At 37.7% G+C, this 21,405-nt stretch overlaps 1 protein-coding gene across 1 annotated transcript; it reads left to right on the top strand.

The window, feature by feature from the left end:
* Window positions 1-28: 28 nt before the first annotated feature.
* On the top strand, window positions 29-21,128 carry LOC140952946 (splicing factor 3A subunit 3-like). The gene is made up of 20 exons (XM_073402410.1): window positions 29-215; window positions 2,827-2,874; window positions 4,107-4,159; window positions 4,274-4,379; window positions 5,631-5,703; window positions 6,566-6,657; window positions 6,773-6,855; window positions 8,221-8,293; window positions 9,671-9,736; window positions 10,854-10,922; window positions 11,889-11,956; window positions 12,570-12,610; window positions 13,464-13,597; window positions 14,448-14,513; window positions 15,757-15,855; window positions 16,473-16,552; window positions 18,125-18,155; window positions 18,993-19,083; window positions 20,005-20,064; window positions 20,931-21,128. The coding sequence occupies exons 1-20, from the start codon at window positions 120-122 to the stop codon at window positions 21,002-21,004; spliced, it is 1,503 nt and encodes a 500-aa protein (XP_073258511.1). The 5' UTR covers window positions 29-119; the 3' UTR covers window positions 21,005-21,128.
* The last annotated feature ends 277 nt before the right edge of the window (window positions 21,129-21,405 follow it).

The following is a 21,405-nucleotide window of genomic DNA, read 5'->3' on the forward strand; positions in this document are numbered from 1 at the left end:
TGTAACAATGATGTGCTGGCTCGTATCCAGGACGCCATCTTGTTTTCAAGAGTTCACATGTCTTCTCAACGTTCTTATTAACAAATTTTTGTCTCAGTGGAGATCGGAAGGGGAAAATTATGGAGACCTTGTTGGAACAGCAAAGAAGGATTCACGAGGAAAGAGAAAGATTGGAAAAGGCCATGGCAGAGGAAGTATTACACAAGAAACAATCGGTAAGACGAGCTTTGATGTGCTAGCTAGCCTTGCACACATGTGTATAGCTAAGTATTGTAGTTCAAACAGAACCTTTGTGTTTAGGTCAGTTGCAGTTAGAAGAAAAAGAACAAAACCCATGAAGTTAAAAAAACAGCAGAGAAAGTTTTTATTCGTGATATTCGCAGTGATTTACTTACCTAGAGTGACAAAGCATGAATGTTTGTTCTATCAATGATTTTCATTCATGTTATCTACAGAGCTGAAGCTGATTATTAGAGCAGCTGTTATGGACTGATCAATACCTTTTGCAGTCTGTCTGCGGTCTCTTGCCAGATAGTTTGTTTTAATAACCAATCTCGAGTTATGTTGCTGATTTTAGTGATTCCCTCAAGTAAACAAATAAATGAACCTACAGTGTATCAACAAAATTAATTTGTGTAGTATGCGTAACTCTTATATCAATAAATAATAATCATTGTATGTCTTCACAGACTCAAACTGTTGGATCAGTCCAAGTAACAGTTTTGGCACATGCGTGACTCAGGACATTTACATGTCGATAATTTTGATGGTCGATTAAATTGATTATTGTCGATAAAAATCAATACCTATCAATTGACAATAATCTGAAATCAATAAAAGTAGATCATAAAATTTCGTGTGATTATCAATTTCTATCAATTTTTTTTAAATTAACATTATTAATAACTTAACAAACAGTACAATATAATTAACAACAGTAGTAGACTAATTACACTAATTGCATTACCAAATAAATAAGAAAAAAATTAATAGGTAAAGGCCAAAACAATAATAATCGTACATAAATAAATAATAACAGTTTTAGTAAGGCAAAATATTTTTTTAAAGTTTAAAGCTGTAAGTTGAACACAATTCTCTTTTTCCAAAAGCCTTTTGTAGTAAGCAGTACACAGCTACAAGAAAGCCATCTCTAGTGGTGGTAACTTGGGAGCAAATATAAATTTCCAAATTAAACTAACAATTAACATTGAAGAGTGGGACCAAAGGATCCAATTTCTTTGACAAAGCTACTTGTTTGTAGGATTCAATTTTATTCCTTTAGTGTTCTTATATTAAGGAATAAGGTACAGTAAGAAGTGAGTCTTATGAGATTGAAAGAGTAGGGTTTTGTGAAATGCTGCTATTATTGACTTGTTTAAGGGCAGATATAAGTCCAAAATATTTTAACGGTTGGAGATGAAATTTATATTTTTCAATAAAGTCTTTGTGGGAAAGGAAGTCATATTGCTTTTTCACAAAATCCTTTACCTTTGAAATTCCAAGGGAAAAGAGTTCGTTATTGAAGACGGGCTTGTTTTTGATCCTAGTGAGTTGTGCCATAAAGGTTGCTCAAGAAATTGTTGCTTGGTTTTTATAACTTCTTCAAAATTGACTTCAGACCATACAATGTATTTCTAGCAGCTCTCTTGTAAAGTTGTTTTTAACTGATATTATCTTGAGAGAGTTGGTCTTGTTTAGATTGCGCTTAAAGATAAGATTTCCGCCATATTGTTCAAGATCAAGCTTGACAAATTCTTTCCATCTTCCGTGGTGTGATGTATCAAGATATTTACAGTGTACATGTATGTAGCCACGTAGTCTTAAGTTATTGAAAGAAGCTAAATCGACCATCTTTAGTCCACCATGATCATAACTGTTTATCAAAATGGTTCTTTTAATCTTGTCACCCTTGTTGTTCCAAAGAAAACTGTAAAAAATGTTGTTTATCTGACTGATAAACCTCCGGTTTGTTGCGAGAGGTGTTAAAATAAATTCGTCAGTTGAGATAATGCAAGGCTCTTTATAACCTGAATCTTTGCCAATTAAGGTCAGCTGTCAGTACTCCCAACCACTTAGAAGATTTCTTACTTTTTCCAATTTATTTTTTTTTGTGTAATTTAGATTTAGTGTGACAGTTGGGTCAGTTGAAATCCAAACATCGAGGACCTTGGCTTTATTTTCTGGCCATTTAAGATTTTTTTTTTTCTGGGAGGAGCTTTTTGTTCTTGCCCACATTTGACTCGATCCATAAGGCTTCAGTTTTCTTGTCATTAAGTTTGAGGCCAGACACATAGCTGAAAATTAATTATCTATACAGTACTAGGGGCAGCTGATAGAGATTCTCGTTCACCATTAGGAATCAGTGTATTGTCATCTGTGTATTGGCTTATCTTAATTTCTGTGTGATACATTTAATGCTACAGTTAGCCCTAATTGATTTCCCTAGCACTTCAACAGACAGGATAAACAAGTAGGGCGATAGAGGGCAGCCTCGCTGAACTCCTCTTTGTAAAGTCAAAATTGATTACTTGTCCTGAGGTCATTGTGATTATAGACTTTTATCAATAAAATTTAATGTAACTAATCAGTTGACAATAAATTATTGACAAATATCGAGCACTATTGACTTATCGACTAGCTTTCCGATGATAGATTGATGATAGATGACTACGGGACTGCGGGACGGTGGGAGCAGTTCTTTCAAGTTAGATATTTAGTGAGCCCGGCATTCTGCAATCTAGCCACTACCAGTAATCTTGCCAGTCACAAAAGTCACAGTGATTTCCTGTAAATGTAATTTTTACAATATTAACTTTTTTTTTTTAGGGTAAAGAGCAAATAAATGCTGACCATCAAGTAAAGATCTTGCTTGAGGTAAAGATTTCAAGAGTTTAGTTGTTAATGGCCTGTATGGTTTGCTTCATGGTGGACTTTTTGACTAAACACAACAGTATGTGTATAAAGTACATATAATACGTAATTAACCAGCATTAACAGATGCATGTGTAAATGCAATGCCTCCTTAGCATGTAGGAAACAATAACAAGTACGGAGGCTATCTATAAAATAAAAAAAGTGAAGTGTTAATTGAATACAGGGGGGGGGGGGAGACGAGGTCTGGGACCAAGAAAGGATGTTCTCACAACTTGCAAAGCGGTCACCCTGCATGGTGGTCAGCGGATAATTGCACTTTTTCCCACAGTAATTTTTAGACTTTTTAGAAGCAAGAAGCGAACTGGCAGAGGAAATCAGAAATGTTTAAAAAATTGAAAAAATAATATCATGCATCTTTGTTTTTCTTGCATATCGTATTTGTCTTTCGGTACTGAAATTGCGGGGGAAACTAAATTGCAGCCGTGTTTAATAGATCTTAACCAACAACAACGCGCTCGATCGATTTACAGGTTACATCGTTTTTGCAGGGCAATGGTAACTTGATGCTCATAAAAATTACTGGAGAAAGTGTCAAATTTATTGGAAGCAAGTATATTCAGAGAGCTTTATAAATATGAGCTTACAGCTCTACATATCATAACTGAATATACATCCACACTTCATAACATTTCACTTCGTTTATTACTATCAGTCAACACCTTGAATCCTACGTTAAAATTCAAAACGATCCTAAAAACAAATCACAACTACTACTGAAAGCTCTGTACCTTGAAGCGACTTTAACTTTCCTAAGGTTTGCAGCAAAACACTGCTCGATAGCTCAACTCTTCGGCGATTCTTATCAGCTATATGGAGCTATATGTTGCATATTCCAAACTCTGTGGAGGGAAATTGTTTAACAGAAAAAGAAAACCATACACTATGTCTGAAAAGCGACATAAAATCAATAAAATTGCGAATTACCAAAATATAATAGTGAGAAACAGTCCCGCCTTCGACTGCCATGCTTTTGTTTCTTCTCAAGACCGTTGATTTATGGTTTTGACGTAATGCGCATGATCAGTACACAAATCCGCTGGCAAGAACCTTGCTGATCGCTTTGCAAGTTGTGAGAACATCGTTTGGATTTCATTTAAGGGAATGTATGGGAAGTAGTCCCCCCCCCCCTGATTGAATAGTTTTAACTTTCTTTTTCCTTTTTGAATAAATAGCGTTCAGCATCGGTCGCAGACACGCTTGCAAATCTTTATGAGGACAAGGATGGGTAAGAAAATTATACACGTGATTTATTTCTACATCTGCTCATCTTGTTTTAAAGCGTTTTTATTACTGGACATTACTGACAGTCATCCTCTTAAATAATGTTCAATTTTAAAAGATTACGTAAAGAAGAAGTTGCAGCACTGTCTGGTCCAAATGAATTTGCTGAGTTTTATAGCCGTCTAAGAAGTTTGAAGGATTACCACCGAAAGTTTCCCAATGAGGTATATTTTGCTGCTTTTATTATTTTAAGAGTATTGTGTTGGGGAGAGCTAGGTATGTACATACGTGTATTTTTTGAAATGGAGTCTTAACAGGTACAGTATGTTAACTTGATGAAAAATGGCACACTGCTTTGGAAAAGAGACCAATAACATTGTGACTGTTGAGAGCATTAACTAACAATAATATAATTCATTTGAAATAAACAGAAAACTTAGCTATTGTTGTTTATGAGAACATATGAATCTTCGAGACAATAACCATGAATAATGAGGGACTCTTGTATTTCATTGGTTGAATAAATTTAATTCAGGGCAAAGGAATATTGAGAGAATCAGGGGAGGGGCCCGGGCTGTTATGTTTGGACCAAACTGAGGCCCAAATGGCCTAAACAATTTTGGGAGGGACCAGGCCCCTTTCTTATCACAGGGTCTGGAAGACCGAGCCCCACCCCCCACCCCCCACCCCACCCCGTTATGCGAAGGCCTGGATCCACCTCTACAAGACCCTATTCAGCTTTTTTAAAGGGTTGTCTGCAGTTAAACCTCTCGACTCCATATCATTATTATATTATGGAAAACATGGATTGTTGAATTACATGTACATTCAGTTGAAAACATAGCATTTTAAGATAGGTGCTTCTCCAAGTACTAGAACATATATATGTTACTGGTCAAAATTAAATTCAGGTTAAAATTTTATAACCTAGGTTCATTCTCAATTTCCTTTGTCTCCTAACCCTAATTATATGCATAATTAGGATTAGGAGACAATAGAAATTGAGAATGATTCTATAATACTCGTCAAAAATCTTGAAACACTTGTGTGCGTTTCCCCTTCCCCAATGTTGATTGGGTGTTACCATCGTCCCAGTGCTCCAAAATAATGCATGGCTCAACATTGGGGAAGGAGGGGGGTACATTTGAGTGAGAACAAAAGTACGATGAGTGAATGTGAGAAAGTCTGGAGAAAATTCACAAGAAACGGTGTCTGTTTCAACGATTTGTGACAAGTATTGTAGGTTAAAAAATTTTAACCTGAATTTAATTTTGATCTGTAACATGGATATTGTGTGAGTGACATAGTATGTTTGAGGAGTATGTTTAAAATTAATTTTTTTCTTATACCATGCCTCATAGTAGTAACTCTGTTACTGATAATGACAGATTGGTGCATGTAAACTTGACAAAAAAATTGCATGCTGTATTTGTTGTGTATAAATCAAATTTTACTACAATAATCTGCTTTGCCAGGTTGCTGAACCTATGCAGATGGAATTTGTGAGACTGAAGGAAGTTCGTGAAAATCCACCTGAAGAAATGCAGAGTGAGTTTTTATCGCAATCCATGAAGAAAGAATCAACTTAATAATGTAGTGACTTGTATAGTGTATAAGTAAAAAATAATCACAGTATTATCTTTCAGACCTGCCGATACACTAACATTGTAATTAGAACAGTTTGGAGGCTTGTTTGGGGCAGTGACTTTGTCTTTTTGTCCAGAATAGAGACATGTGTGACCTTTTGGGATCATATTCATAAAGAATTTCAAAATTTTATTGGCTTAGAAGAGAAATGTATTTTTCAGGAATTTCAGTAGTTATTGTCTACTTGTATACTTTTTGCTGAATTACTTTTTTTTCTGCACCGAGGGAGTTTATTTGTTTTTTTTCATGCATTTCTCTTAACTTTTGAATTATGTGCTATCTCAAAACTTTAATACCCCCTTGCTGTTACTAGAAAGAATTTGTTCAAGCAATAAGGTTTACAGTATAGTTTCTTAATGACTCACAAATTGAAGCCGCACCTGAAATAAAGATTCAACTAACCTCCTTCCTTTTTCCTTCTATATATGCTTGTGAACTGGAGGGTGAATTCTACGTATTAGATCAGCAGTTCTTTGTGGTCTTATACTATTCTTACTCTTACTTTATCATGGGATCATGTTATTTGTGCTACATTTGCACATCTTTGAAAAATGTACGTTTGCTTAAATTTACTCCGAACTGCTCTTACATGCAAAGCCATGTGGTTACCTATTAAATTCTGTGTTAATGATCTCCAGAAAGTTAACTTGTTGCAGTTTATGTCAGTGTAAATAGTCTTTAACTGTAAATTAATTTATTTCCGCTTAAAAGAAAATAGTCTAAGTATAAGTGTATTCAACTGAACTATTGTCTTTTTTTGTAGATTTTGTGGAGTTTACTGATGAGGAAGGATATGGGAAATATTTAGATCTGCATGAAGTTTATGACAAGTTCCTGAACTTAAGAGGTGTCGAGGTGTGTCTACATGTAATCTTACTGAAATGACAAATTAGAGACATTGTATCTTTAGATCTTTTTTTTTATTGTCTTCAAGGAATAATTCTGTTTATATTTTTTCTCACTTCTGTAGCGCATTGACTACCTTACCTACCTGGAAACATTTGACAGGTTATTTGATATTGCCAAGGAAAAAAAGAACCCAGAATACAGAAGGTGGGTCAGTCATTAACCAGCTTGACACATATTTTAACTATAAAACAATTCCCTCCATTTTATGATCGGCACAAAGGTAATGTAGCCTCTGTGGTTTAAAATGAAGTTAACTTGTGTTGAGAATCTGTTAAACAGACAAAAGTAAGACGTATCTGTTGTCCACATTAATGTGTGTCTGTAATATGTGGGCTGAATTAGGAGTAATGTAAGGGCTTTCACCAGGAACAATTAAGGTGATTTGCTGGTTTTGCACTGTGCAACTCTTACTGCACATAACAAGATGGCTGCCTCACGGAGAACCTCAATAGTGGATGTTAAACTTGTGCTAACTCACTTTGATTTTCATTTAAGTGCTGTCTTTATCATATCGTGTCCTAGCTGTGATATCTCGATGCAAATTTGATAAAAATGGAATTTTTAATGTTTTCTTCCCCCTACCTCATACATGCCATTCTGAAACTTGCCCTTCTTCTCTCAGAAATTGGAGAAAATGCATTTGATGCACACTTTCTGTAGCTCTCCCAAAAAAACGAGTACGGTGACCCCCATTTTTTATTTTATGATTTTAATAAGGACAGTGCTTCCTTTCAATGAGGAAAAAAATGGCATAAATCTGTGTTCAGTTTTTTGGCAATTTTGCTAAATTGTACGGATTGAGCTATAATGGGTCAAATAGCGTGTGTCCAAAGTAAGTCTACTTTGGAGCATAAAGTAAAAAGAAAGGCATTAAAAGGTATTTTTCTGGTATGTAAGTGGATAAACAATACATTTTTACAAGTAAAATTCTGTGCAATACCAATTGTATCATCAAAAAAATCTCTCCTTTTTGTCTAGTTTTGGGCTGCGCGTGGTTTTTGCCAAAGGGTTCTAAATAGCTGTATTTGTCAGCATTGTGACGTGTAAATGAGCACAGTGACCCCCACTTTTTATTACTTTTTTATCATCTTCTTGACCTGTTACAGCTTTATATCAGTGTACCAAGTTTCATCTACAAGTATGCATCAGGGCTGTCAAGGGCCTGGGATTTCCCCTGGCTACTATGAAAGTGGCCCCCGGCTGCTTTCATAAGAAAATACGTGTAGAAGAAAAGTAGAACCAAACAAAATCCCTGGCTGTTTGATTCCCGGCCTACTTGTTGTATTTACCCGGCAACTTGAAATCTTAGTGACAACCCTGATGCATGTTGGGTTCTTTTACTAAGGAATCATATTAACTCATTCCACAAGGGCCTGTTGATTTTGCTGATAATCTGAGGATTGAAAGTTGATCCCTTACCTATGACGATGTCCTAGAAACCAGTGCCACAATGTACCTGCAACTCAGCCATTAGACCCATAAGAATGGTTGTATTTTTTTTTTTTTTAGATACATTGAAGCTCTCCTTGATTACCTGTATGATTATACTCAACGAGTACTACCACTCTATGACCTGGAGGGGGTAAGTATTGTCCCCTATTTGTAGTAATAGGGAGCTTAATTAAGCAAAGACCAAGGTGGTAAAAATGTCCCTTAACCCATTCGCCCCTGAACCGCCCGTAACCGCCCGTGCGGATCCAGGTCCTTTCTACCCTTTGTGACGTCATCAGTTTTAACGGTCAAGGACAACTTTCTTCGGTAACTTGTGCAGAGTGAAGAGATCTTTCAAACCATACCAGAATGACCACAATTCAGTCAAGGACACCGGAGAAAGAAGCAAAAAACCACGTGACAAGGACCTGAAAATCTCCATGAAAATCTTGTTCCATTACCCACCTACCTTTCCTTTCACCTAATCCTAAGATCCTAAAAGCTTTCCTAAAAACTCTTCCCACCAAAATGAAGCCTACTAAATGCCCAGCAAGAGAAAAAAAAAATGAGGCAAGAAAAGCGAAAAAAGAAGGGAGGAGAGAAAGCGAAAAGTAAAAGTCAAGACTGCTGTGTCACTTTTAAACCCAAAAACTATCTCGAAATTTTGCTTTCTGCGCATGCCCGAACTTCGCAAGCTGATATTTTGCATCTGGATCAGAAGGCCGCCAAGTGTACGACCTGTAGACCGGTTTGTGGTAAGTTTTAGCTCTTTATAGCACGACAGTGACCAGAAAACCACTCGACTAGCTTCAAAACGCGTTTTTCGGCAAAATCTCCAGGAGCGAATGGGTTAAAAGTGGGGGTGGTTAATAGACTTATCCCATGTCATGCCATTAATTTTGTCAAACTTGTGTTTACATGTGTCCTCCACAAAACATGAAATTAGGCACTTTCACATCATGGTTGTGCAAGGATGGCAAAGAAATGTACTAAAAAGGGTGATGTACATGCAAAGTTGTTGTTTTGCTAATATAAATGTACAGGCTAGTGTATTGCTGTTCTTGTTGCCATGGTCATCATCATTGCTTAAGATTCCTAATAACAAATTCAGAAAGATATGTTTTCATACGTAGAACATCAAGAAACATAGAAATGCATTGAAATGGGCGGGGGGGGGGGGGGGGGAGGTAAATGTTTGTGACCTAAGAGTTGTTTGTTACCTTACGAAAACATCTCTTTGTGCCTTGAATGTAGCTTCTTGAGTCCTTAATTTATCCTCTTGCTGGCAGTGTACAACAATTATGTTGTTGTAACTTAATTTAAAAACTTTTTGTGCTGATAAGCCAGGATTGATCACAACTTACTAAATAGTTTTTTTTCCAAATTTGTTTATACTGGGAGATAACTTTGAAACCTTTTGTTGCTTGAGTTAGCTTCTCTTATTTTTGCCAATTATAAAATCTTTGCATAATTGTATGTTAGTGTAACGTATCTACAAGAATAACATTTGAGAGTTTTGTACCATCAGGAGCTGGATAAAGTCATGGCAGAGTTTGAGGAGCAGTGGAATAAAGGGACATTTCCTGGATGGATGGTAATTGTCATTTGTAGATGAGATTTGCAGAACCAAAAAGGGTTTTAAGTAACTCCCCATTCCTTAGATTTTCATGCAAAGCCCTGGTAGAATTTCTAAATACATTGTATACCTTAAACCTGAGAATACAATTTATTATATAAACACCAATGAAATACCAGGTGAGCTTTCATGTGAAAACTTGATATTTTCACTAGTGAAAATAACAGGTTATCTTCACACGTGAAAATATCACCGTTGCTATGGTTACATAATCAATCGCACCTTTCACACCAAAAAACTATTAAAGTGAAATGGTTTGGTATTTCATTGGTGTTTATATAATAAATAGAACATTACATGGCCACTTGGAGATATGAAATTTCTCTTCTCGTGTTGAAAAAATATTTCACCCTTTCACTGTGCTCACTCGCGAAATATTTTTCAACACTCGAAGAGAAATTTTGTATCTCCGCGCGGTTATGTAATATCCTCTATTTATATTATTTTGTGACTTCCAAAAGTTCCTGCAGGTATTCATTTTATTCTGTGAACCAAAATTCTTAACACTGCTAGAATCCTTACAAAGTAGTAATTTATTGTCTTCATATAGTATTTATCTTGTAAAATTATATCTAAGGAGGCCTAATTAATATACCTGTAAGCTACAGTTTCTTTTAGGCCTCCTCATCATTGTTATCTTTATTCTTTCTATCTTTGTCATTGTCTTTATTATGTAACAGTGTATCCATAGTGATGAAAAATAGAAAAAATAGATAAATAATTTAATTTGCCATTTTGGAAATGAGAAGGAAACTTGCAAAGACTTATGGGACTGTTACTAGGGACAGGGAAAAAATTGGCCAATAGCTGACTGGTGAGTCCCCAGTATCAATCCCACAACCAATTCAGGACATATTTTGGCTCCAGTGCCCTTTTCGTGTGTGAGGAAACAAAACATTGAGACAAACAAAACTGTTGGTTCCGTTGTCTCCTAGCCATTATGTATGAATAATTAGGGCTAGGAGAGAAACGAAATTGAGAATCAGCCTAGGTTAAAAAGTTTTAACCTAAATTTAATTTTGACGTGTAACATATCCCGTAACGAACATAGCTTTCTTAATGACCCATTTTCCAGAAAGATGCAAGTAGTGCCTTAGCTCATTCTGGTGCTCATTTAGATCTCTCTGCTTTTTCATCTCCAGAGGTGAGTGTTTAGTTTTGTTTATTTTGATTAAAAGCACATGTACTCACAAGAGCCTTTTTTAACCACTTCAACATTATCTTCTTGCTTTATTTATTGTTGAATGACTGTATTTTTTTCTTTAGAAACATCTGGTTTAGCATACATAGTGCTAGTCTACATGTAAACAAAGTCCTGACTTTTAAATAATAAATACTGTAAAATCCCAAAAGTAAAGATCCTGATTACTTTCGGAGTAACACTGTTTTCCTGATTACTTTCGGTCCTTTCGGAGTAAGCCTGTTTTGTGTTCACCAATTTCAAAGGCTCATTACTAGGGTGGTCATTACTTTCAGAGAGCAAACAACTTTTTATATTTAAAATAATTGATGGAAATTCATTTAACAACAAGTTTCCATCATGTTTCTCATCACTACCACATGGGTGGGTTCTTGTTTCCAGAACATGTTGTGATTTTCAGTGTTTTTTTGGGCAGTTCCTGTTTGAGTCCTTAACTCCTTTCTTTGCTCTAATGTCATAGAAACAAGAAATCTCTCTTTCCTTCTCCTGGAACCCACACAACCTCATGCCTCATGTTGTTTGGCATGTCATCTTGATGTCCTTTTGCAGTACTCAAATAACCACCGCAGCACTTACTAAAATTTCCACACGTCAAGTGTAGCGCTTATTCGAGGATAGTGTTAATTTGAATGTTGGACGCCATCAAGAATTGTATTAACTACAGCATTATTACTTTCCTTGTTAAACTAACAGAATAAACATCTTTTGATTTTAATTATATATCATATCAGGGCCACGGCACAGTAAATTTCTTTCTCCCAAATGTGACGCTTATTTAAGGATGGCGCTTATTTGAGTAAATACGTTAGTGGCTAGTACACAACCTCTGCTAATATGTAGGCCCACATCCCACTGTAACTCCATCTTGCTTTCCGACATACAAACTGTTGTGTTTTCTTCTCCATTAAGGAGTTAGCCTCCTTAGGACTTGACAGGCTTAAACAAGCTCTTCAAGCACTCGGACTCAAATGTGGGGGGTGAGTACATATACTTTTGGATTCAGTCATAGTTCTAATGGTTATTTGAAACAAAACTTAACCCTTTCACTAACTTTCAGAGTGAATAAGGAAGTTTCATGAGATGGTTCCATATTTTCTGTCTGTGGACCAAATCCTATGGTGTGACCATTCCAAAGAAAGCGTTTTGGCAGTACGTTAATATGGTTATTTTGAACAGTATGCTCAATTTTCAGCTCTTTCTACATATTCAATGACAAAGGAAATAGCAGCCATCAAAAACTGCAGTGTGAAACCTTTTGAGCTTTTGGAAGAGAAATTCTCCGAAACTATTTCTATATCAGACGCACATTTTCAGAGACAACTGAAATTGTCATGCTTTTTCAATATTCTGAGTTGTTATTTTAATAGCTTGATCAGATAATGAATCAGGTATGTTTATGCAACCTCGTTCCCAGGGTTCTCTGCGACCCGTCCCTACGTGAAAAAAACGATGTTTATGAGGCAAAAAATGTAAGCAAAGATTCGCCTATTGGTCGGCATCTTCCAGTGTTTGGTGGGAAGACGTGTGTCCTTCTTCTTGGATTCTACTGTTCTTTGCTTTAGTAAGCGTCCTCTTTCACGTATATTTCAGAACGCTTGAAGATAGAGCACAAAGGCTGTTCAGTACAAAAGGTATGATCCGGCAAACAATGAAGAAGTCAAGATTCTCAAGATAAGAAGAGATAATCATCATTGCTGAATCACTGAAGCATTTTCCCTCTGTAACAGACCCAGTTAAAACGAAGCCAGTGGTTTAATTCAGTCTACCCAGTGATAATTTAGCCTCCCTGGTGCCCGGGCCTAGTTGTTCGAACTCCGGTTAGCGCTAACCTAGAGTCAAATTTCAACCCGGGCTTCTTTTTCTTTTCATGAAAAGTACTCAGATAATTTTCTATCATTTTCTTTTTAGAGTATCCAGTCATCAAATTGTAGGCAAAGAGAATTAAACTGGATTTTTTTTTAAGCTCTCATATCTGAGTTCAAATTTCGCACTAACCTTGGGTTATCTTAACCCAGCTTCGAACAACCCGGCCCTGGTGAATAGTTTGTTTCTACCCGGCTTATTTTTTGCTTCCCCGGTCACTTTCGTGACTTCTACAAAACCAGTGTATTCCGTTATTCATATTATTTTGTTTCAGTAAGAGAAGCAAAATGTAAAACATTATTTCCATTGACAAAAGAAATCAAAGGGTACAGGTAATTGATCTCGCATTAAGAAAGTGTAAATCTTTAGGTTCTTCTCGCTAGAGCAATATTTAAAAGGTTTGTCAAAGGTTTGAAACCGGTGAAGATGTAAGGCCTGTCTCTCCTTTCAGCTTTTATGGGAGACACAGAGCTAAGGAAAAAAAGCAGTGGAAAATAAATCAACCCCGTGACGTTCTCTCCGAGAACCCGATGAAAATATAGATTCCACTGGGTCTGTTACAAAGAGGTACCTTAAATACATGTACAAGTTGTGTAACGTTTATCTTTTGTTCCATTGAAGGAGTTCCATTAGATCAACTAGATCCATCTTTATTTGCTAAAGCACGAGCTGGAAAAGGACGAGACAACGTACAAAAACAGAAAGAGATTGGTGCACTTGAGGCTCAGATTTATCATTTAACAGAAATACTTGGTGTAAGTTATTGTTTGTTTCTCCGGTTCTCAATTTTCTTACACTCAACACACTTCTGTTACTTCCATTGTACTTGATACTGAACTGTCTTATCTTGAATTCTGAAGACTTAAGAGGCTGTAGAAAACCTAAAACTGTTGCTGTAGTGTTGTTATCTATTGGAATAATTACTGAAGAGCGCAAACCATTGTTGTCGCTTAATCTCTGTTGCATATATTTTTGTCAACCGTAGTTACCTGAGATCAGGCTCTATGTTCGTTTCACTTGTGTATAAAAAAAAATTCTAGTGGGCAAGGCGAAACGAAAACAACTTTAGCACGACCACGTAGGAAACTTGGGATCAATTGAGGTTTCTGGGTAACTGACCACCTACCCCTACCCTAACTCTTACTTCTCACTTAGGGCAAAATTGTGTCTTGAGGGAGGGGTAGGTGGTCAGTTACCCAGAAACCTGAAATGATCCGAAAGCTGCGAAATCTGGGCTTGATCTCGGGTTACACCTTTAGTAGCGAAGCTACAGTGTAGAAGTGGCATGTTCAGACTGGGCTACAGACGTTACTACAATAGGGAGCGGGGAGCGGGGAGCGGGGAGCAAGAAAATGAAAAATGGGAATAAAACATAGAGTGGGTAATTAAGTTTCTGTGAGGGTTAGGGTTTAAGTTTAGTTGTTGTTCCCATTTTCCCGTTCCCCGTTCCTGATTTTAGTAACGTCCCTTGCCGACCATCTCTGTTGTATACAATAACTGGACCTTTTTAAAGCAGTGGTTGACATTTGAAGTCACAATTTTGCAGAATGGCAGAGTTTTAATCAAAATAGAAGTTCAGTTTATATATTTTAAATATTACCTTAGGAACAAAGACAAGCAACGAGAGAGAATGTTGAAAGAAAGCAAGCGCGCACGTCAGATGAATTGGAGGTATGTCGAAATCCATGCAGTGAAAGATTTCATGCCTCCATTACAGTAATGTGTTTGTTTAACAGAAGAAACAACGTTTTTGCATGGAGACGTAGTGGTACACTCTGGATGTGTAAATCCGGGTTTTAGTCCTACCATTAAGATTTGTGTTTAGATATGAAACTCTGCTCCACTTTGCCTCTCTTCACGTAAGTCCGGTGTATGAATGGGTTCCTGTGGCACACTAGCATCCCCTCCTGGAGAGAGTGGTAACATTTCTAGGTGCTCCTTGCCACTGAAACTGTGACAAACTCTGGTCTTTTGGCCTTATATGCTCGTAGTTCTTAGTTCATTTTTCATTGAAGAATTTCCAGTATATACGTTCGCCTTGAGATACATTACTTTGCAATACATCAGAAATGCTTTATTTGCAAAATTAAACTAATACTGATTAAAAGGTTCTGCTTTTGAGAGTAATTCCTTCGTAACAGTCTGTCGTATGTGTAACTAAACGTGTGAATCATCCGTTTGGGTCTATTGTTTCTTTTCATAGAATATCAAGACATCGCTTTCGGAAATATTATTTTTTGAAAGCGTGACTTGCAGTTTCGTGATATTCGCGAAATTAAGGCTGTGTTCACACTGTACCGGATAGCCACGAAAAGCTATTCGGTATAGTGTGAACCGCAACGGCGCGGAGTGACACAACTCGTTCACACACATTGAACATCGTGCCGGCACAGTTGGCCGAGAGGGCTTGGTGCACGAAATTCCAGTCCTCACTCCTAAATATTTACTTCCGTCTCAGGCGGGTTCCAGTCCTCGCTCCTGCTTATTTCCGCAACGGTCCGTATAGATGTTCACACGGCACTAAAATATGGGACAAAACTTATCCGATATGTGGCGCTCCTCTTTCGTAATTGGCGCGGCGCAGCTTCGCCCGTCACAGAAATCGCGCCGCCACAACCGTTGTTGTGTGTGAACAGAAGACCTATCCGGCATATTGTAAACATAGCTTACGTATTTCACCCGGAGCCTGAGTTAAGCGGGGCCCAGTGTCCAAAATTTTTTTTCGGCCCTTTGGGTCTTAGTTTCGCCTAAAAGTAAGGGGGGGGGTGCACTGGGTCCCTCCCCTGGATCCGCCACCGACCAGCAAAGATACTTGAAGCATTTAGGAAGCAAGTTCTACCCATGTTTACTACTCATAGATCACAAAGCAAGTATAGTAGACTTATCTTATTTACTTATCTTTACCTTGTTATAGGAAGAAGAAGAGCATGAGGAAGGTCACGAGTCCGATTCCGATGATGAAGAAACTGTTCTTTATAATCCTAAAAACCTACCTCTTGGATGGGATGGAAAGGTATGACTACTTTTGTCTTTCTTTTGTTGTTACTTGAATTTCTGTGTGAAATTTCATCATTATTTAATGTGACATACTGCTTTCCCTTCATTTTCAAATTACTTTATTGGTACTTAATTGCGTGTTTTTTGCGATTGTAAAAAAAATCACGAAATCAAAGACCCGTGAATAAACATCCTCGCAAAATTTAATACCCAATGAACGAGTTAGCTTGTATGGCAGTTTCTCTTTTCAACTGTTTTAGCGGTTGCACAGATAACTTATGAAAGAGTAAAAATATTCCCATGATATTAAACAGTAATTATTGGACAAGGTCAAGCAAAATCGTATCTTGGTTTGTCAGTAGCGAGCTGAGATCAGTTTTCTGGCATCCCCAAATAACTGATCAGATAATCATTCAACTTGCTCGTCAAAGTACAGGACAACTCGTAAACTTTTCAATGATACTGCACAAAAACATCTAATACAATGCATGTATTGAATAAAAAAAGCTAACTCGTGACAGCTGTTTTTTGGATTGTTTGGCCTGTAGATATCTAGCAAGACTTAAGAGCGATATTTGGTAAACGTTATTTTATGACAACTGTTTGACTGACTGCTCTGTGTTTTTATTTTAGCCCATCCCTTACTGGTTATACAAGTTGCACGGACTCAACATAAGCTACAATTGTGAAATATGTGGAAACTTCACATACAGGTATAGAGCGGTTTTCATTTGAGTGTCGAAAAGTAATTGGTTTTGCACTTTCTACACGATGCGATTGGCTTAAGGTGATTCCCTAGTTTTGCACTGCGCATCTCTTACTGCGCATAACAAGATGGCCGCCGTAAAAAAGAGCATGTGAAGTAACATTATTAAAATGAAGCTGACTGAAGAGAAAGCTATTGGAATTTTTGCTCGCTGTTGTTTCTTGCCGAGGTGAGACTCAATGTGTTGGGAATGTGCGTAACGTAAGCATCACGCGTGTTGTTGAGTTCGACTTCCTCTCAGAGAACCTCGCTAGTGGATGTTTAACTTGTGCTTACTCACTTTGATTTTCATTTAAACACTTTGTTTATTACATTGTGTCCTAAATGTGATATCTCGATATAAATTCTGTAAAAACGGATTTTTTAATACTTTCCTCCCCCTTTCACATACATTCTATTTTGAAACTCGCCCCAGTCCTCTCTCAAAAATCGGAGAAAATGCATTTGGTGCGCACTTTCTGCAGCTCTACCGCAAAAACGAGTACGGTGACCCCCATTTTTTATTTCATGATTTTAATAAGGACAGTGCTTCCTTTCGATGAGAAAAAAATTGGCACAAATCTATGTTCAGTTTTTTGGCAATTTTACTAAATTGTACGGATTGAGCCATCACGGGTCGAAAAGCGCGGGTCCAATTTAATTCTACTTTGGAGCGTAAAGTAAAAACAAGAGCATTAAAAGGCATTTTTCTGGTATGTAATTGGATAAACAATACATTAAAGTCAAATTCTGTGTGATGCCACATGCATCATCGAAAAAATCTCTCCTTTTTGTCTAGTTTTGGGCTGCCCGCGGTTTTTGTAAAAGGGTCCTAAATAGCCGTATTTGTCAGCATTGTGACGTCAAAATGAGCACGGTGACCCCCACTTTTTATTACTTTTTTATCATCTTCTTGACTTGTTACATCAGTGTACCAAGTTTCAGCTACAATCTATGTTAGGTTCTTTTACTATGGAATCACCTTAAAAGATTCGCGCCACCTTTTCATCCAATCAGAAGTAAAACCAAAGCCAATATTGTGACGCGCTCGCACGATTTTCCCGCGCTTTGCGTCAGCCACATGTAATTACTTCGAGTTTTGATTGGTTCAATGTATTGTCTGTGTCCTATGTGATTGGCCAGAGTAATTACTTTGGTTTTGGTTTTACGACACTCAAACGAAAACCACTCTAATGAAAACTATACTGCAGTGTCGTGTTTTAATATCTGTATAAGCAGGGAAATTTCACCTGTTGGAGTAGGTGTATCCTTCTGATATTATTATGTTCTATCCTCACTATCACAACATCAGTTTTGAAGTTTTTGTCGCATTATTAATGGTTCAAATGATTATTCTTCCTTTCTAGTGACTGTCAGACACATGCTTTTTCTTCTCCCTCTAACCTTAACAAAAGTAAAACCGTTGGGCTGAAAAATAAGCTCCCCAAGTTGCGTATTTGTGTCCCCTTAGATTTCAAAAAGTTCTTTCTGTTTTGTTGTTATTGCTAAGTAGTGACTAACGTTTTTCTATTCTTTGCAGGGGTCCGAAAGCATTCCAGAGGCACTTTGCGGTATGTTGCTTTCCAGCAATTCATTTATTGATAATAGGAAGTTGTGTAGTATTCGTACTACAAGAACATGTAACGCAAATCAGCATGGGTCAAAAATAATAGATTTCTTCATGATTGCACCCAACCGACCTTTCGTTCAGTCCGGCCTTTTTACGTCATGATTGATGTAAGATTTTCATTTTGAAGACTTCCCAGGACTGCTTCCCTGAAACAATTCGGGTTTTCATGTTGTCCACTTGAGTTTTGCTTCAGAGTAGGCTGATACTGTTTTTATAGACCTTTTTTGGCCCAAATAGACCTCTTTAGCATGTATGTTTTGTTTTGTCAATGCAGGTGATGTGTCGCTCCCAAGGGCGTTGTCTTTTAAAAATTAAGCATACATAATACATTATGCACGTGAATAGACGAAGGTTGAAAGAAACAGTTCTCCAGGGTATTACTTTTTGGAAACAAAACGTAGAAGCCAGTTTAGAGGTCTATCTATTGTGCTCACATGGTTCCAGAAGAGGCCAAGGGCCTGTTTACCTGGAGGTGGGGGACCCCAGGTAGGTGGGGTAACCCGCCTGTACATACAATCTCTTATATTAGTTTGATCGCGTTTACATGATAGGTGGGATGACCATATGAGAGATTATATGGACAGGCGGGTTACCCCACCTAAGCGGTTTACCTCACCTACCTGGGGTCCCCCACCTCCATGTAAACAGGCCCTAAATGAAACTTAAGTACTGCGGGGTAAAACTTACACTTCATAGCTGACACGTATTTTTTAAGCAATAGTGTTCTTTGCCTTTACTTCACTTACAAATGACTGTGAACCGCTTTACTCCTACTCAGGAATGGCGTCATGCGCACGGCATGAGATGTCTGGGAATCCCAAACACAGCACATTTTGCCAATGTCACCTTAATAGAAGACGCTGTAGCATGTAATGTTAATTTATTTGTTATATTAAATATGAGGGCTGGTTTACGCGTATATGTACCTAAATTGATATACACGGAGCGAAGGCATTGAACTGTTACTACTTTGCATTGTAGGCTTTTCCATATGTGGGGGAAATTTTGAAAAAATCTTTTCATATGCAAAGATTACCCCGTAGGAGCCTCGACTGCGAGCTACAAGTAGTTTCAGCCCATTGCCCACGATAAAAATACTGTAATCAAGCTGAATTCAAATCAGCTGGCAAGCGCGAGTTTCGTAAAGAAGGTCATGTTTTTAGTGTTGTTTGTGGTTTAAAATTTTCTCCTCAATGTAGCAGAAGCGCATGAAAACAGGAAACAATTTTCTTGTACCAGCTAGTGCTTGCAAGCTTGTGTGTGAACCAGTACATTTTTTCGTGTCTTTTAACACTGAGTCCGGGTCTACTCGCGGATTTTGTAATTTACGCAAAACTACAGTGGAAGCTCTCGTAAGCGGACACCCTCGAGTGCGGAAAAGGTGTTCGTAGCTGGAGCTGGTCGTTTACGGAAATGAAAAAATACAGAGATTGTATGGGAGTTCAGAAAAACGGGGTTTTGTGAAGGTGGCCGTAAGTAGAGCTGTCCGCTTACGAGAGTGTCCGTTGGGAGAGCTTCCACTGTAGCAGAATAGCAAACTGGTCATGTGAAAGTAGCCAAACTTAAAATCTAGTGCAAATCCAGTACTTCTAATGTACATTTTGATAATACCAAAAAATTGTTGGGAAAATTGTATAAGCAATGTATTTCTTGCCATGTTTCCCTCCTGGAAAACAAACTTCTTTTAGAATGAAGTTTACTGAGGTGTCTGTATACTGGGATTTTTTTGCTTCGTTATCCTGAAAATTTAGATGAAGTGAGTGACTGTTATCCTTTTGTTCTTTTTACAGTATGGCATAAGTTGAAGGCAGTAAAAGCAAAGGAGCGGTGGCTCCCTGAACAAGAGGCAAGTCATTTGCGCGGTTTTCATAATTTACAACAACCTGTACGAGGTGGTACACAGTACATGAATGTTGTTATCAGTGCAAATTCTTAGTTTCCGCGCTTTGCAGAGCTTAATAGCATTCAAGACAGTGTGGAGGAGAGGAATGAAAACTTCGTTCTCGCGTTCAATTCAGCTTAATGTCGCCCTACGCTTGAAAATAACAGAATCTTACTTCGCAGGGGCGGATCCAGGATTTTTTTTAGGAGGGGGTGCACTCGTCTCTTGCTCTACTTCAACACCAATAAACCACATAGTTTTTTTTTTTGCAGAATACCGCTAATTGTATTAGAAAACCGCAGGTCATCTCAGGGGGGGAGGGGGGGTGCGCTCCCCCTGCACCCTCCCCCTAGATCCGCCCCTGCTTCGCCTTCCCTTTCTCTTAATATCACTGCTTAATCTTTTAAAATGGTTATGAGAGTAAGGAAATATTCCCAAAAGAGGGTAATTCCTTGATTACTGGGTAATTGTAAGGAGAACAAATAGTGTGGAGTATGTGCTTTTGAAGCAAAGGTGTAAAGGTTTAAAGGTCACAGTATAATTAGAATTGAAGTTAGCTAAACGTACATAAGGGTATTTCTTAAAATCATAGCGCTACGGCTAATCGTTCATCGAGTTTTCCTGCACTTTGTGCCATTTTAATTTAGAGAACTTGCGTCGGCTAACTACCGTTAAAGATTGTCAAAATCTTCAAAGTGATTTTTATTCGAACTGAAGTTTAAGCCAATGACACTGTTTAACATCGTCGAGCGTTTGTTGTTCAGCATTTGTTGTGCAATATAGCTGCATGCAACATAAGTTAAACTGTTGCCATTATTGTTCGTTTGCAGGAAGAGTATGAAGATTCTCTTGGAAATGTTGTTAACAAGCGAACGTTTGAGGATCTCAGTCGTCAAGGTCTTTTGTGAAGACCGTAATTCTTGAAACAACCGCCCTCTGTGATGACCGGCCTTTTTATACAATGTACATCTAACGCCATAGTTTCATTCCTTAGTCGTAAAGTATGTTCAATAAATGTCTCGTTTTATTTTGCGTTGTTGTTAGCTTAGAAAGTGATGCAATCGTTCGTATTGTTAGCTACGTCCCAACCAATTTTACTAAGAGTGGTCAGCGATGGTATCGAATTTTCCCCTGTATAAAAAAAGAACTGAACTGATCTGAACTGATCCCAGCGGCCCTACAATTAGATGGCGCTATCACCGGATAATTACTATCGAGTGTAAGGGAGTCCAATTGCGTTGTTAACTGCCACAGGATTTAAACTGGAAGCCTTTGTAAACCTGTTTATTTGGCTACCATTTCTGCAGCA

The sequence above is a fragment of the Porites lutea genome, chromosome 1 (assembly GCF_958299795.1).
Source record: "Porites lutea chromosome 1, jaPorLute2.1, whole genome shotgun sequence".
In the NCBI taxonomy this organism is placed as follows: domain Eukaryota; kingdom Metazoa; phylum Cnidaria; class Anthozoa; order Scleractinia; family Poritidae; genus Porites; species Porites lutea.